Source organism: Eucyclogobius newberryi, unplaced genomic scaffold, assembly GCF_026437365.1.
Source record: "Eucyclogobius newberryi isolate DKJ021-1_F unplaced genomic scaffold, fEucNew1.0.hap1 SCAF_7, whole genome shotgun sequence".
Classification (NCBI taxonomy): domain Eukaryota; kingdom Metazoa; phylum Chordata; class Actinopteri; order Gobiiformes; family Gobiidae; genus Eucyclogobius; species Eucyclogobius newberryi.
In genome coordinates, this window is record NW_027316389.1 from 30,770,650 (window position 1) to 30,786,560 (window position 15,911).

Here is a 15,911-nt window from a genome sequence, read left to right on the forward strand (position 1 = left end):
GTCAGGACTAAACATGGAGCGGCCTCCTGCTGGTGCCAGAGTCAGGACTAAACATGGAGCGGCCTCCTGCTGGTGCCAGAGTCAGGATTAAACATGGAGCGGCCTCCTGCTGGTGCCAGAGTCAGGACTAAACATGGAGTGGCCTCCTGCTGGTGCCAGAGTCAGGACTAAACATGGAGCGGCCTCCTGCTGGTGCCAGAGTCAGGACTAAACATGGAGCGGCCTCCTGCTGGTGCCAAAGTCAGGACTAAACATGGACCGGCCTCCTGCTGGTGCCAGAGTCAGGACTAAACATGGACCGGCCTCCTGCTGGTGCCAGAGTCAGGACTAAACATGGACCGGCCTCCTGCTGGTGCCAGAGTCAGGACTAAACATGGAGCGGCCTCCTGCTGGTGCCAGAGTCAGGGCTAAACATGGTCCGGCTTCCTGCTGGTGCCAGAGTCAGGACTAAACATGGAGCGGCCTCCTGCTGGTGCCAGAGTCAGGGCTAAACATGGTCCGGCTTCCTGCTGGTGCCAGAGTCAGGACTAAACATGGACCGGCCTCCTGCTGGTAAACCACCACCACTGTTAAACACCTGAATAGCATTTGATTGCCTTTTTCTCTCACTTGACCAAGGTGAAAGGTCACTGCTGTAAACATACCATAATCCACAAAGGGCCTGCTATACACCTCTTTTAAACCATGTTTAAATTCTGCACATCACTGTATTCAAACAAGTGGTTTATGGATTTATGGTGACGGCTGATTGCAAACCAGAATGCGAATGCTTTTAGTCTCAGCAGAACACTCATATCTCTCTACAATAGCTCACTCCTGGACTAATGAGTGATGAGATGAGATATTTGAGCCTCACTGCTGCCTGATGCAGTGCAGATACTTACATGTCTTGTTGGACGTGGAGGAGCGTGATTTGCCAGATGCTCTGCTGTTTCTCCTGTGTGCTGTTTTGAGAGAAGAGGAGGAGTTTGAGGAGGACGGAGAAGTTCTTGGTCTCTTCAGTGGACTGGACTCAGCTCTGTCTGATCCTGGGACACGCTGGTACTCCAACCCTCTGTAGAGACAGGACCAGACACCATCAAACCACCAGAATGGAACAGTGTAGTAGACAGTGATTGTTTTTTTTAGATAATAGTAAATGCACCCTCTACTGAGTATGTAGAGGGTGCATTTACTATTATATATAAAAAAGGTATAAAATATAGAGCAAACAAACATTGCATTGAACTGGACATAAGTTTTCAGTGAAGCCACTCATCCAAGGAGCCACTGCTTTATATCAGATGAGCTGAAGAAACGTCCTTACTCTTACGTTTGCCCCATTGACAGAATTCCATTTTATTTTGCTATGGAACCTGGATGGATAACTGAGGGGTCTACATAGACATCTTTCTCACATGTACATTTATAATAACACCACAGAAAGTACCTGTTTTTGAGGTGTCAGTCTGGTGACAATCAAAAAGAAATATCATGGCAAGCTGACAAATCAGAGCAAATCTGACATATCACCTTTGTTTGAAAATTAAACCTCAGCTAATGGCATGTTTAACACATTTCTGCTGGATTAACGTTATGACTATCACAAAAAATATTGAGGTATTCATTTTGTAAATATCGTCTTCCTATTTAACTTCTTTTAGTGCTTCACTTGTTGATTCGGCAGATATCCTTGATGTCTTTGTATTTTGACACAAATGGAGTATGTGTTTGTCTGATTGGTTAATCGGCCTGTCAATCACTCACCGCCATCTAAACTGGCTGGGATTCCAGATGATAAGAAAAGTACAGGAGAGTAATATGCTATAAAACATTTATATATACATCTTTTCTTTAAGATTGTATGTTTATACCTCAAAAGAACTCATGCTCAGCACATTTTCAATTTCGATCTTTATCAAGTGAGATCTCTGTTTTGCTCATGCATGACAAACACAGTATATATAAAAAAGAATCATGTTTGATTTTATTTCCTCCACATTGCAGCCTCCAGCCTTTCGTTTAAGTAGCTCAGAAATCTATAAAATGTTTATCAGTGAGCTCGGGGCGTTTGTGCGTTTTCCCTCGTAACATCTGTTGAAATGATATGTTTTGTGTGTGTGGTGAGTTCAGGGGCTCATGCTGTGTGGGGAAAAACTGTCTCTCGTCTTCGTTCTATCACGCACTTGATCAAATTGGAGATGTCATGTTCGCTCCTCAGCCTCCACGTGCAATTTCTGAACCAAGCATCTACAGAGGCATGGAGTACAAAAGGAGGCGCACGCATGCTGCTTTGACTCTATAAAACACTACGGAGAAGGTTGAATAGTGCTTATTAAAAAGAATAAATACGATGAACTGTTGCACTGTTTTTCCCACATTTTTAAAGAGCAAGTACTTCTTCTGAGGAAATGATGCTGGTGATTTGGACGTTCAACAACACATTGTTTGAGATACTAAATCCAGCCACAATGAGGCAGTGATAGTAAATATGAAAGTAAATATTAAAAGGACACATATTAGTATTAGTTGTGTATCGGCCTTTAAACATGATCTTGTGCACCTTAACGTTGAGGCAATCCCTCACCTGGATTTGTGTTAGTAGCACACCATCTACTGGCGGCAGAGGGAAAATAACTAAAAGCTAGCTTGTCCCTGACATGCTAGCTGAGGCAGAAAAGCTCAGAACGACTTTGGTGATGATTCATGGACTTAAAACAGTGCAGGAAACCTCCGAAGCTCTAAGAATGAAATGACAAATGTGACTTACAATACAAGCAGTATAAATACAAATACAACTCCAGGTGTGTTTTTGATGTGGGAACAATGTTATATCATGGTTAAAGCTCCTTTAGTTTATGATTTCTTGGTAAATGCCTGGGGTCAAAAGTGATATTTTGGCAATCATGGGTAAAATGAGCTTAATCCATCTGAATTGTTTGTAATGTAAATCCATTTGTTCTTGTCCAGTTTTGAGAACATATTTTCATGATGGTAAGCTTCATTCTACTTCACTGTTTACTGTTGAACATCAATTAATGTGTTTGTGTAATATTTTTCCACCTGAAACCCTGTGATGTGCTGCGGCTGTAAAACTGGGCCATACAAAAACAAATACTGAATATTGTGTCCTTGACAAGTTAAAGCTCAAGTCGGTAAATGAACCAAACACGTTAAAACCACGACTCTCTTTGAGGTGACTTTGTCCCATAATAATAACACAGCCTTCAGTCTCAATTAATTTCCTTCTAGATCATTTTAATATCTTTATAAAAACAGGGGGGTATTTCAGGTCATTGTTCGGATCATAGAGCACCCTTCAAACACCATCAAGACTCCTTCAACTGTTATTTGGCTTCAAATACGTCTTAGACTTGGCCTGGTTTAAATTAGGAGAGTTTCACTGTAATATACTGCTAATTGTTTTGACGATTTGTCCAAGTTGGTTATAAATGCAGTTGTGTCGGGCACAGTCAGCTGCACCTTAAAACGACACTACAGACTCTGGATGTGCGTTTCCCTGAAGGACTTTGAGACACACGGTGTAAGCAGCTATTCAAGTTCATTCTCCCTGTGGGGGGTCAAAATGTGATCAGCAACTTTTCATTTCTGTCCCGCTCAGATCTGGTCCTGCTGCGAGTCCCAGGACAAAAGGGTGTAGATCCGAGGGGGGAGGAGAGGGGGAGGTGTCTGGGGAGGTGGAAGTCCATCTGAGGCCATACAACTGCGCTAAGCCTATAATCTGTGAGAAGCAGATAAACACACATACATATTTACAGCTTAGAGTTGACTCTGTGGGGAGCTTTGGATGTGCTCGCAACAACAGAGCAGGAGCCGCCAAAGTACAATGCATGACTGCTGACATTTTGGGAACATTTTGTATCTCGTAAATAAATAAATACAAATATCAGAATTTCATTACTTTACACATTTATCATTATTTTTTATTTAAACACGTTTTATCATTTCAGGCCAGATGCTTTTCTAGACTGACCAGTCAAATCTAAACGTTCCATTTTGACAACGATGCAAAATATACATAGTTTTTATGTTAAAAATGTGAACGTTTAGTGGTGTTCATTGCTTTTATGATTCTTATTCTGCACGATTACATGCAGCACCAGTCCAACGACACACAGACTTCATCACACGTGTTGTTGGGATCTTTGAATTGAGTAAATGTAGTGATTGAGTTTGTCTTTGAAGCGCACTTGAGTTCTCTGTGCGTGTAAATGTAGTGATTGAGGGCAGGCAAAATGATGATTATTATTATTATGCAGATTGTGAGTCATTGTGGCTGTTTGTGGTTGTGGTTATAAATAACTGGGTTCAGCATTTGGGGAAAGTCTACTTCTAATTTAGACTGTTTCAAGATTTGTGGTTTAATTCACCAAAATGTGTATAAATAAATGGTGTATTCCAATATAAATGCAGTTTGGGCAATTGAAATGCACCAGCTGACACGAGCGAACACATTATATTATAGATATAACATATTATAGGGCAATCTAAAACCCAAATGAACTAACTAAAATGGGGGAAATAGATAATTAGCTTCTGTGTGCCTCGAAGCTGGTTTAATTAAAACTAATGAAGTTACTTAGGACTTCATTAGAAACACCCTCCACTTCATTTCCTGTTCCAGAGCCATTTCAAATCAGTTTGCTTAAGGGTCATTACTAATCACCAGCACATTTTGGATGAGCAAACTTTTAGTCAGTTTTATTTTTTTTTTCAAACAAGTTTTAGGGGTTAATTATCCATAAAAAATGTTTTAATAATTGTCCAATAGTCAAGAATTTGAGGCAGAGAAAAACAAGGAGAGTAAGTGAAATGTTTGTTTACACGATAGTTACTGTATTTCTCAAAAGACACATTATTCTGATCTCTGAGCTCTAATTATGATGTCACAAATCTGGAAATCTTTCCATAGGAACAAGGGCTTGGGCTCTCTCTCGGGCTCTCTCTCGGGCTCTCTCGGGCTCTCTCGGGCTCTCTCGGGCTCTCTCTCGGGCTCTCTCTCGGGCTCTCTCTCGGGCTCTCTCTCGGGCTCTCTCGGGCTCTCTCGGGCTCTCTCGGGCTCTCTCGGGCTCTCTCGGGCTCTCTCTCGGGCTCTCTCTCGGGCTCTCTTTCGGGTTCTCTCGGGCTCTCTCTCGGGCTCTCTCTCGCGTTCTCTCGGGCTCTCTCGGGCTCTCTCGGGCTCTCTCTCGGGCTCTCTCTCGGGCTCTTTCGGGCTCTCTCTCGGGCTCTCTCTCGGGCTCTCTCTCGGGCTCTCTCTCGGGCTCTCTCTCGGGCTCTCTCTCGGGGTCTCTCGGGCTCTCTCTCGGGCTCTCTCTCGGGCTCTTTCGGGCTCTTTCGGGCTCTCTCGGGCTCTCTCGGGCTCTCTCGGGCTCTCTCTCGGGCTCTCTCGGGCTCTCTCGGGCTCTCTCGGGCTCTCTCGGGCTCTCTCTCGGGCTCTCTCGGGCTCTCTCGGGCTCTCTCGGGCTCTCTCTCGGGCTCTCTCGGGCTCTCTCGGGCTCTCTCTCGGGCTCTCTCGGGCTCTCTTTCGGGCTCTCTCTCGGGCTCTCTCTCGGGCTCTCTCTCGGGCTCTCTTTCGGGTTCTCTCGGGCTCTCTCTCGGGCTCTCTCTCGGGCTCTCTCGGGCTCTCTCGGGCTCTCTCTCGGGCTCTCTCTCGGGCTCTCTCGGGCTCTCTCGGGCTCTCTCTCGGGCTCTCTCTCGGGCTCTCTTTCGGGTTCTCTCGGGCTCTCTCTCGGGCTCTCTCTCGGGCTCTCTCGGGCTCTTTCGGGCTCTTTCGGGCTCTTTCGGGCTCTTTCGGGCTCTTTCGGGCTCTTTCGGGCTCTCTCGGGCTCTCTCTCGGGCTCTCTCTCGGGCTCTCTCTCGGGCTCTCTCGGGCTCTCTCTCGGGCTCTCTCTCGGGCTCTCTCTCGGGCTCTCTCTCGGGCTCTCTCTCGGGCTCTCTCGGGCTCTCTCGCGCTCTCTCGGGCGCTCTCGGGCTCTCTCGGGCTCTCTCGGGCTCTCTCTCGGGCTCTCTCTCGGGCTCTCTCGGGCTCTCTCTCGGGCTCTCTCTCGGGCTCTCTCGGGCTCTCTCGGGCTCTCTCTCGGGCTCTCTCTCGGGCTCTCTCGGGCTCTCTCGGGCGCTCTCGGGCTCTCTCGGGCTCTCTCGGGCTCTCTCTCGGGCTCTCTCTCGGGCTCTCTCTCGGGCTCTCTCTCGGGCTCTCTCTCGGGCTCTCTCTCGGGCTCTTTCGGGCTCTTTCGGGCTCTTTCGGGCTCTCTCTCGGGCTCTCTCGGGCTCTCTCTCGGGCTCTCTCTCGGGCTCTCTCTCGGGCTCTCTCTCGGGCTCTCTCTCGGGCTCTCTCGGGCTCTTTCGGGCTCTTTCGGGCTCTTTCGGGCTCTCTCGGGCTCTCTCGGGCTCTCTCTCGGGCTCTCTCGGGCTCTCTCGGGCTCTCTCGGGCTCTCTCGGGCTCTCTCGGGCTCTTTCGGGCTCTCTCGGGCTCTCTCGGGCTCTCTCGGGCTCTCTCGGGCTCTCTCTCGGGCTCTTTCGGGCTCTTTCGGGCTCTCTCGGGCTCTCTCGGGCTCTCTCGGGCTCTCTCGGGCTCTCTCTCGGGCTCTCTCTCGGGCTCTCTCTCGGGCTCTCTCGGGCTCTCTCGGGCTCTCTCTCGGGCTCTCTCGGGCTCTCTCGGGCTCTCTCGGGCTCTCTCTCGGGCTCTCTCTCGGGCTCTCTCTCGGGCTCTCTCTCGGGCTCTCTCTCGGGCTCTCTCGGGCTCTTTCGGGCTCTCTCGGGCTCTCTCGGGCTCTCTCGGGCTCTCTCTCGGGCTCTCTCTCGGGCTCTCTCGGGCTCTCTCGGGCTCTCTCTCGGGCTCTCTCTCGGGCTCTCTTTCGGGTTCTCTCGGGCTCTCTCGGGCTCTCTCGGGCTCTCTCGGGCTCTCTCGGGCTCTCTCGGGCTCTCTCGGGCTCTCTCGGGCTCTCTCTCGGGCTCTCTCTCGGGCTCTCTTTCGGGTTCTCTCGGGCTCTCTCTCGGGCTCTCTCGGGCTCTCTCTCGGGCTCTCTCGGGCTCTCTCGGGCTCTCTCGGGCTCTCTCGGGCTCTCTCGGGCTCTCTCTCGGGCTCTCTCGGGCTCTCTCGGGCTCTCTCGGGCTCTCTCGGGCTCTCTCTCGGGCTCTCTCTCGGGCTCTCTCGGGCTCTTTCGGGCTCTTTCGGGCTCTTTCGGGCTCTTTCGGGCTCTCTCTCGGGCTCTCTCGGGCTCTCTCTCGGGCTCTCTCTCGGGCTCTCTCGGGCTCTCTCTCGGGCTCTCTCTCGGGCTCTCTCTCGGGCTCTCTCTCGGGCTCTTTCGGGCTCTTTCGGGCTCTCTCTCGGGCTCTCTCGGGCTCTCTCTCGGGCTCTCTCGGGCTCTCTCGGGCTCTCTCGGGCTCTCTCTCGGGCTCTCTCTCGGGCTCTCTCTCGGGCTCTCTCTCGGGCTCTCTCGGGCTCTCTCTCGGGCTCTCTCTCGGGCTCTCTCGGGCTCTTTCGGGCTCTTTCGGGCTCTTTCGGGCTCTTTCGGGCTCTCTCTCGGGCTCTCTCGGGCTATTTCGGGCTCTTTCGGGCTCTCTCGGGCTCTCTCGGGCTCTCTCGGGCTCTCTCTCGGGCTCTCTCGGGCTCTCTCTCGGGCTCTCTCTCGGGCTCTTTCGGGCTCTTTCGGGCTCTCTCGGGCTCTCTCGGGCTCTCTCGGGCTCTCTCGGGCTCTCTCTCGGGCTCTCTCTCGGGCTCTCTCTCGGGCTCTCTCTCGGGCTCTCTCTCGGGCTCTCTCGGGCTCTCTCGGGCTCTCTCGGGCTCTCTCGGGCTCTCTCTCGGGCTCTCTCTCGGGCTCTCTCTCGGGCTCTTTCGGGCTCTCTCGGGCTCTCTCGGGCTCTTTCGGGCTCTCTCGGGCTCTCTCGGGCTCTCTCTCGGGCGCTCTCGGGCTCTCTCGGGCTCTCTCTCGGGCTCTCTCTCGGGCTCTCTCTCGGGCTCTCTTTCGGGCTCTTTCGGGCTCTTTCGGGCTCTCTCTCGGGCTCTCTCGGGCTCTCTCTCGGGCTCTCTCGGGCTCTCTCGGGCTCTCTCGGGCTCTCATGGCCCCTGTGCCAGCTCCAGAGGGTGCTGCTCGCTTTAGGAGAAGCGGTTTAATGTTAGAGGATTGGACAAGAGAGAAGAAGAATGAAGGCAGACTCAGGTGAGAATCAGACGGCAAAAAGAATCAGTCCTGTCCAAACTCTGAGATAATCTGATGAACTGCCATATTTCCAATGAAGATAACTTTATTTGCTGAACCAATTTTGAGAACAATCATATTATAATGGTTTGTCTCAGTTGTCTCTTACCCACAATTGTATTTTGAGTGATTCTTGCATGTGTGACAGAGAATATTGTCCTGCATTTGAGGCTTGAGTGCTTAGAAAATGCACCTATGCAAGTTCTGAACATTTGCTTTGTTACAATGAAATGCTACTACAAAGAGATGGGACCAGCAGCAGAGGATCAGTTCTGCAGTTTGAACCTGAAGTCAATGGACCTGTTTGTATAATGAAGTCCTTTTAGATCAATATTGTAGTTTACAATGAACAAGATGTAAAATAATGATATATTGTATGTGTGTGGAAGTGTATTACTGGTACTAAATATCATAACATGTCTTCTTTAAGTGTACTGTTTGTGGGACACTGACACAAATATGAATACAATATAAAGATATCACTGCATGTTACTATTACCTATTGTGATTTGAGTTTTGAATTTCAGAACTGAGTGAAAACAATGACTTTCTATCTTGTTTTTGGTTTGAAATCTCCAAATACGAGTGCCCTTTTTTGTGCCCCTAATACATCACCAGGCTCTACAGCTGTCCCTGTTGTAAGAGACCTTTTTCTATTAAAACTGCACAGAGTAAATATAAACTACAAACCAGAGGAAGGAGGAGAACAACCTGGCAGCATCTTTGAAAAAAAAAGCCTCTTCCTTCAAAAACAAAGCAGAACAAAAGGTCAGAGCAGCGACCCCTCACACCTCCTCCACTTCCCGTAAGCAGCACTCAGAGGAGGGCCCCCGAGTCTGTGTGCACAAGTGAACCAGACACTACCAGGAAAATGGAAAATGGAGGAAAGGAACAATTCAGTCTTTCAGCCTCAAAATGGCTTCTTTTGATATCACTCAAAGAGACGGAAAGGTTTAGTTGACTTTAGTTGAAGAGAGATGGTGTGTTACTCCTCAAAAAAGAATCAAAATCAAATACAGTCAACTTTGGTGCGTGTATTTGTCAACCACCAGCAGCAGATTCTACACATTCTAAGCCTTCCTGTTTTTGATTTGTCCTATATTAGTTTTGACAGTTGCAAAGTCAGTGTAATGAGTTAGCATGGCCCACAAAGACTAGGCTTTTCCTACTGTCTTGTCCTCTCTTGAGTTCTGATGGGTGGGATTGACAGGATCAACCAATCAGAGAAAGGCATGGTCCATTTGTGTCAATATAAACGTGGCTTAAAACTTAAAAACCACAGCACGGAAGACTGTGAAACGACATAATCAACCGCTGATGTATACATATTTTGTTCAACTATCCAAAAAGCATATAACTAGGTACATTTACTCCATTCTTGAATACCTGTTGTAGTGTTCCTCTGATACTCTGTCGTACTCCGGCTCATATTCAGACCTGAGAGAAAGGCAAAGTAAAGAGAGCGATACGATTAGAAGAAGACCCTTTGAAACATTGGAGAAATGAGAAACATTGCAGACAAATGAATTTTGATGAATTAAAAAATATCTTTGGCATGTCCAAACTAAAGCCTAGGGGCCAAATGCGGCCCTCGGATAATACAATACAGTACAATATACTTGATTGACCCCTTGGGGAAATGTGTGGTGGCCCCGTGCTGTAGTGCCTTCAGTTAAAACCACACAATACAAACACAAACACAAACACACATGGGCCCTCAGGCTTCTTGGCTCAAATGACCATATGCAGTAGATTGATCCATCATTAATGAAATTTAATTAACATGTTGCTGTGAGACGGCTCAGAATCAGGTTCTAAGCTTGGATAAAGTGATGAAATGGTCACAATTCTGCTGAACGCATCTATCTGAGCGATTTACCTCATTGACCACCAGACTATGGCCCGCAGCCTTGTACAGAACATCTTTTCTTAACAAATCCATCATCCACCAGCAATGTCTGCACAAACTGAGGTCATCTGTCCATTTGTTGGGTCAATTTTAGTTCCAGCAGGTCAATACCATTTGCCCCTAAGTCCTACTCCTAAGTCCTACTGGGTTCAGCGTGATACCACAACATTGTAGACTTGAGATGGGCTTTTAAAGGAAACACGAACATGAGTTTAACCTTGTCTCACTCCTCACACTGTTAACGCCTCCACTGGCTGCAGTTTATTGGAGTCATTAGCTTTGATCCAGCCACAGCGGCACCATAACGCTCCACTAAAGTCCTCTGTAAAAACTCTCCTTCAGGCTGCTTCAACTTAATGACCCACTGCGTAACTTTCCTCATGCCATTTGTCCACCACCTGCTTGTCACCATGGAGATGTCGAGCAATAATCTCCAGTGATAAGCAGGCTGCATACCCTCCAGATCTCTGCTCCTTTGGTCTCTGCAAAGGATTCAATCATTTCATGGTCTTTCTTGGAAACAGTTCCTGCAGGGCTGAAGTTATCAGAATGTAAAAAAGGCATTTGTCAAATCCAACTGACAGGGTAAATGTGAAGTGCAGAACAAACACTGCAGTTTTGAGAATGCAGGACTGAGAAATAGCTGCTAAATATGAAGATGGACTGATAAAGAATGCAAGACTCTTTGGTCCAGGTTTTTGTGGTAATTGAACTGTGTGAAGAAGAAGCACATTGTCCTTACAAATGAACTTGTCCACAGTTCTATCAGATTATCTGACAGCTTTTGTTTGTTCAAATCATTTCTCAGGGACGTATTTACACTGCAGATTATGACAGGAGCTGATTGGAAACAAAATGACCTCCACAGTCATTTCAGAACACAGGAGGAAGAGAGGCAACGGGACAGAAGGGAATCAGAGTCTGAAAAACATATCAGAACCAGCATCAAAAATGTCACGAGAAAATATGGTTATAAAAAAGGAGTTAAGGAGACCATTTTTGTAAAAAGAGTCCCTTAAACAGAAATGTAGGTTTAATGTTCAATCTTCTGGCAGTGTAAATGTTAAAGTTATGGGGCCATTCAGATGCTAATCACATACTCATCAGTGATGAGGGGGCTGTGGCCTAATACAGTGTCAACAAATAGATAAACTGGACAGGCTATTGTCATGAGGTTCCGCCCAGTGGGCGGGGCTTTCCCTGCCCACAGTAGGATAAATATTAGCGTCCTCAGACTAGATCTTCAGATTGAGACTGATGCTTGGATGAGAGTTGAAATGTTTAGTCCAAAACAGTGTCCAGATGACTACAATGGAACACTCCTGGATGAAAGAGGATTACACAACCTGTTTATAAGAGAAACTGGCCTCAGACAGCAGACTCAGGGGAAAACATGATGACAAAAGCATTATATATAAATAAAGTGAAAATAATAATTTCTCACAAAAACGCTGACTTGATCTTGTAATAAACGGCTGTATTTCCATGCTATAAGTTTATGTGTTGAGTCGACATGCTTAGCAACACAAAACACACATTAGCATCAGCTGTTTCCTGTTTGTCGATGCATCAGAAATATGATATTATACATTACATAAAGACACATTCAAATGTGTCATCATGGCATTCAGACCAGTTTAGTCCTTGGCTTGTTCTAGTTCAGGCCCAGATCAGTAACCAGTTTGATGTGGTTTGTTTGCAAGACCCCACGTTTTATTTTGGACTTGACTTGGACTAAACTTCTCTAATCAAACCTGAATAATCAAGTAGAATGTCAACCAGGACTCGCTCGCTAAGTCAAGTCTTAACTAGAACCAAACCAGATCTAAACCTTGTCTAAATAGAACCCGTCCAGGACTACACTAGGACAGAAAACAAGACTGAAAAACAAATATTTTTTAAATCTGGATCAAATATAGACTGCATTGAGATTAAATTCAGTTAAATTAACTGTTACTGAACTGCATTTGACAATAAACAAACAGAAGGAGCAGAGTGTGAGGAACACCACTTTGCATGTTTAGTCCACTTTAAGCAGAGTTGTGTCGTTGTGAATCGGCGTTGGGCTTTTGGTTGGATATTGTCAGGAGGATTCACAGTAAAATGAAGAGTTGTGATGAGACGCAGCGTCAGGTCAGTTCTTTGTCACAAAAGGCTAATTAGATCTGGGAGATACACTTTTGTGAGGCTGTCCTGGAGCAGGGGCCACCATCTGAATTCAATCAACACTGACAGAATAGATTTTGGGAAAGACTGTGACAGACTTTGAGGTAATTAACAGTCAATGGATTTGAATTCAATGAAGAGTTTTATCTATATGAGACATTTTATGAATATTTTATAGATACATGGAAAAGAAAGCAACACTAGTACGTTGCTGGGACTCATCACTTACGATGGATCTGCTGTAAATGTAGTATTAAAGTGAGCTGATACTGAACTCAATTGAACTGCTGTTTAATCAAATAAATGTAAGAAAATATTCTGTATATATGTACGTTTTCCATCATGTAATGTTTTTAATTATATTTAAAGCATTTGATTTTAATTTGAAAAATGGATGGAGCTAAGCTAAGTTTAACTTGCTTCATTTTATTGACATAAGATACTTTATCAGAGTGGACTCTGTCATTTTATTATTGATGTCATCAAAATCGAGACTTTATCAGATAAAAACACATCGGAATCTTGGAAACACGAGCACCCGAGGACCACATGAACGCAGCATTAAAACAGCGCTGAAGATCTCGGAGCTCGGCTTATGAACTGGTAAATTTAGACCCGAGTGTATTTGAGGCTCAGAGGGAGAGGATTTACTAAACATCAAACATGAAAAGCGCGAATGAAGCTAAAAACAACCAGCATACCAGGTATAAGTTTGATCAAGGAACGATATTAAAATAATGGATTAAAACTCAATTCACTTATGCATGTGCCCTTTAAAACTAAATCTTTTGTCTTGAATGGTCAAAAGTATTCAAAATGGTGCCTTTAAACCACAAACTAAACCCATGAATTGACAAACCAAAAGCCTCTTGATTGTAATTAAACATGAAAAATGAAAAAAATCTCAAAGCCAAACAGACTCATCATGCTAGCTGCGGTGAATTGATTTTCCCACTTAAACAACACGACCTCCAGTATCTCCGAAAGTGGTTTGCTGTAAAGTCAAAGTATTGCACGCATAATGAGAAAAGCCCTTTGAGCGGCTGCCTGTGTAATAAGCAGCCCTTTAATCGGCTGTGTACGCTTCACTGTGGAGCTAATAGTGTCATTAGGAAACACTGCGCTCTCATTCTGATGGGAATAAGCGCCAGGCCCTAAAACAGCGTCAATAACCACACAAGAACACAGAATCAATGCTCTCATGGATCGCTCTCAACCAAACACTAGACGGAGACATGAGTCTTCAGGGGACATAATATAGACTTACATTCATTTTAATGAGCTTAACATAAGCCCTTAAAAGACTAACCAAAATAAAGTAGTAGTATTTATTATTAGGTTGTTTCTAAACTTACCAATCATTAACTGTGTGTGTTAAAGTTCAATCATGGTATGACAGTATATGATCTGTCCGACTGTAGCAAGTAAATTATATATAGACCTATCAAAGGTGCTTTATCTAATTGTCAAAGTCCAAAAAGAGGAAGTATGTATTTGAATCTAATAGTTCCCAGCTCTCACAAAGCCATTTTTCAAACAGCAAAGTGAAGCAAAGGAGTCAATTTGCTAATATTTCAAAATGTATAGGGGTCTTTCTTTTTGCAATTGATAAAATGTTGGTATCAAAATTATAATATTGCACCAAATGATAATCAAAATCATAATATAATTTTTGATCATTTTAATTTACTTAAAGGTGATATGGACGATTTTTTTCAGCACATTTTTGATCATATTTCCTCGTGGCGTGGATAAATCATTTGTCCTGCCACGTATCAATCATAAAACGCACCTATCGCTCACCTGCAGCTGCGTCAGGCTCGTCCCCACGTTTCCGCGTGCCTAAGCGCATGGATCTATCATAATATAGTTCCCTCAGTGTACGGGGCAAAATGAAGACGGAGAAAGACAGTTCGAGCTGACGCAGAAGTGGACAGAAATCTACGGGAGACGAGAGATGCGATGCGCTCCGTTGCGCTAATAAACAAACGCACGTGTGTGTTGTATCAGTCCACACGGGGGAGTGCGCATGTGCACTTCCGCCTGAGCTCTCAAATCGCCGAAAAATCGTCCATACCGCCTTTAACTTGCAAAAAGTAAGAAACCCAATTGTTAAAATGATCACCTAAAAGACCTTAAATGTTCACCTTAAAGACAGTCCTGGTGCCACTCTCGGGCTACTCAAGTAAAAGAAGTCTAGGCTCATGGCCCCGGCTCATGGCATGAACCGATAAGAAGAAGAAAAATATTGATTTATAGAGCTCATTTCACACAATAATGCAACACAATGTGCTTTTTACAAAGATAATATGACAGTAACATTTAAATTTTTAACAACAACAACAAAACATTATGCTTCCCTTACAACAAATGAATATACAACAATGAGATAAGGAGTAGCACATGAATCTATTAAAATAATAGCTAAGGAATCGCTAGCTTAAACTCGGCAGCCCTGAAGGTTTTTCCCCTGCAGCGCAAAGTAAAAACAACTGCTGGTGTTTCCTCAGAACCAGAATTCAAAATCCTCCAATTCTGAAGAGGAGTGAGTTTGAGAGGAGGAAAGACCCACGACTATAGAGAAGAGAAAACACTTGTGAGTGTCTCCTAGTGTCAGCGATCTAAGATCCAGAGAGACAAACCTGAGGAAGCTTCACTCTCTCCTGATGAGTCATTCTGTGCCTGTCTTTGGACTCTACAACAAAATCCTCATCTGTGGATCAGTGCAACAGCCTTTTCATCATGGGAGGAAAGCCTCATGGCCTCAGAGCCTTCTTCAGCCTGATGAGTCAGAGCCAGAACTTCAGAGCGAGTGGCCCGTGTCTGCCCCAGCGTGACCCCTGCAGAGCTGAAGCCTGCAGGGGTCAGCTCCATCAACACTGACACCAAAGGTCCACCTCCTCTGGATCACACAGCTCCTGCTGCTGCTCGTATAAAGACACACACATATTGACTGCACATATTGCACAGATCATCTTAGAATCAGATTTAACTACACAACTATTGGATAGATCTACAACAATCGTATCTAGTTATCTGTTATCGACTCATTTACATATTCCATATTCCTATTTATCTGTTTAATTATTTGTTCAATAAATCTTCATAAACCACAGTTGGTCAATGTTCTCATAACCTTCAGATTAACTCACTTTGTTTATTAATCAATTTAGATGATTTGATTTGAGATTTGTTAATTGCCTAATCAAGGCTGGTGCCCCACATGAACATTAAAACAAACAAATACAACATACAACATACAAATGAAACATATCCACACTTTCGTGCTGTGTGTCATGTTTGAAATCTTAATTCAATTATTTAATAAGATAAGATAATCCTTTATTATCCCACATGGGGAATTTCATTGTTGCAACGCAGGTAGATACAGAGGTAGATACAGAAGAACAGATCACTTATAGGAAGTCTGAAAAACACTTTCAATAGAAGATCTCCTATAAACAAAAACTCCTATAGACAAAAACCAACAATGGATGGAGGGGGAAAATAATAAAGATAAAAACAAATAAATAAATAAATACCATTGCATGTGATCACGACAGTAATTGCACATGAATTGCACATGAATTGCACAGTAATTGCACATGAATCACGACAGTAATCAGTATCAGTGTGGG

At 45.2% G+C, this 15,911-nt stretch overlaps 1 protein-coding gene across 2 annotated transcripts in view; it reads right to left on the bottom strand.

The window, feature by feature from the left end:
* LOC140348676 (uncharacterized) overlaps positions 1–15,911 on the bottom strand; it is a 55,265-nt gene that overhangs the window by 14,147 nt on the left and 25,207 nt on the right. The window contains exons 3-4 of one of the 2 annotated variants that reach the window (XM_072434705.1): positions 9,585–9,635; positions 885–1,054 (exon numbers count right to left, since the gene is read on the bottom strand). In XM_072434705.1, the coding sequence (XP_072290806.1) occupies positions 885–1,054; positions 9,585–9,635 (221 nt within the window). The remainder of the gene's footprint in view (positions 1–884; positions 1,055–9,584; positions 9,636–15,911) is intronic. The other variant, XM_072434706.1, reaches the window with a different exon arrangement.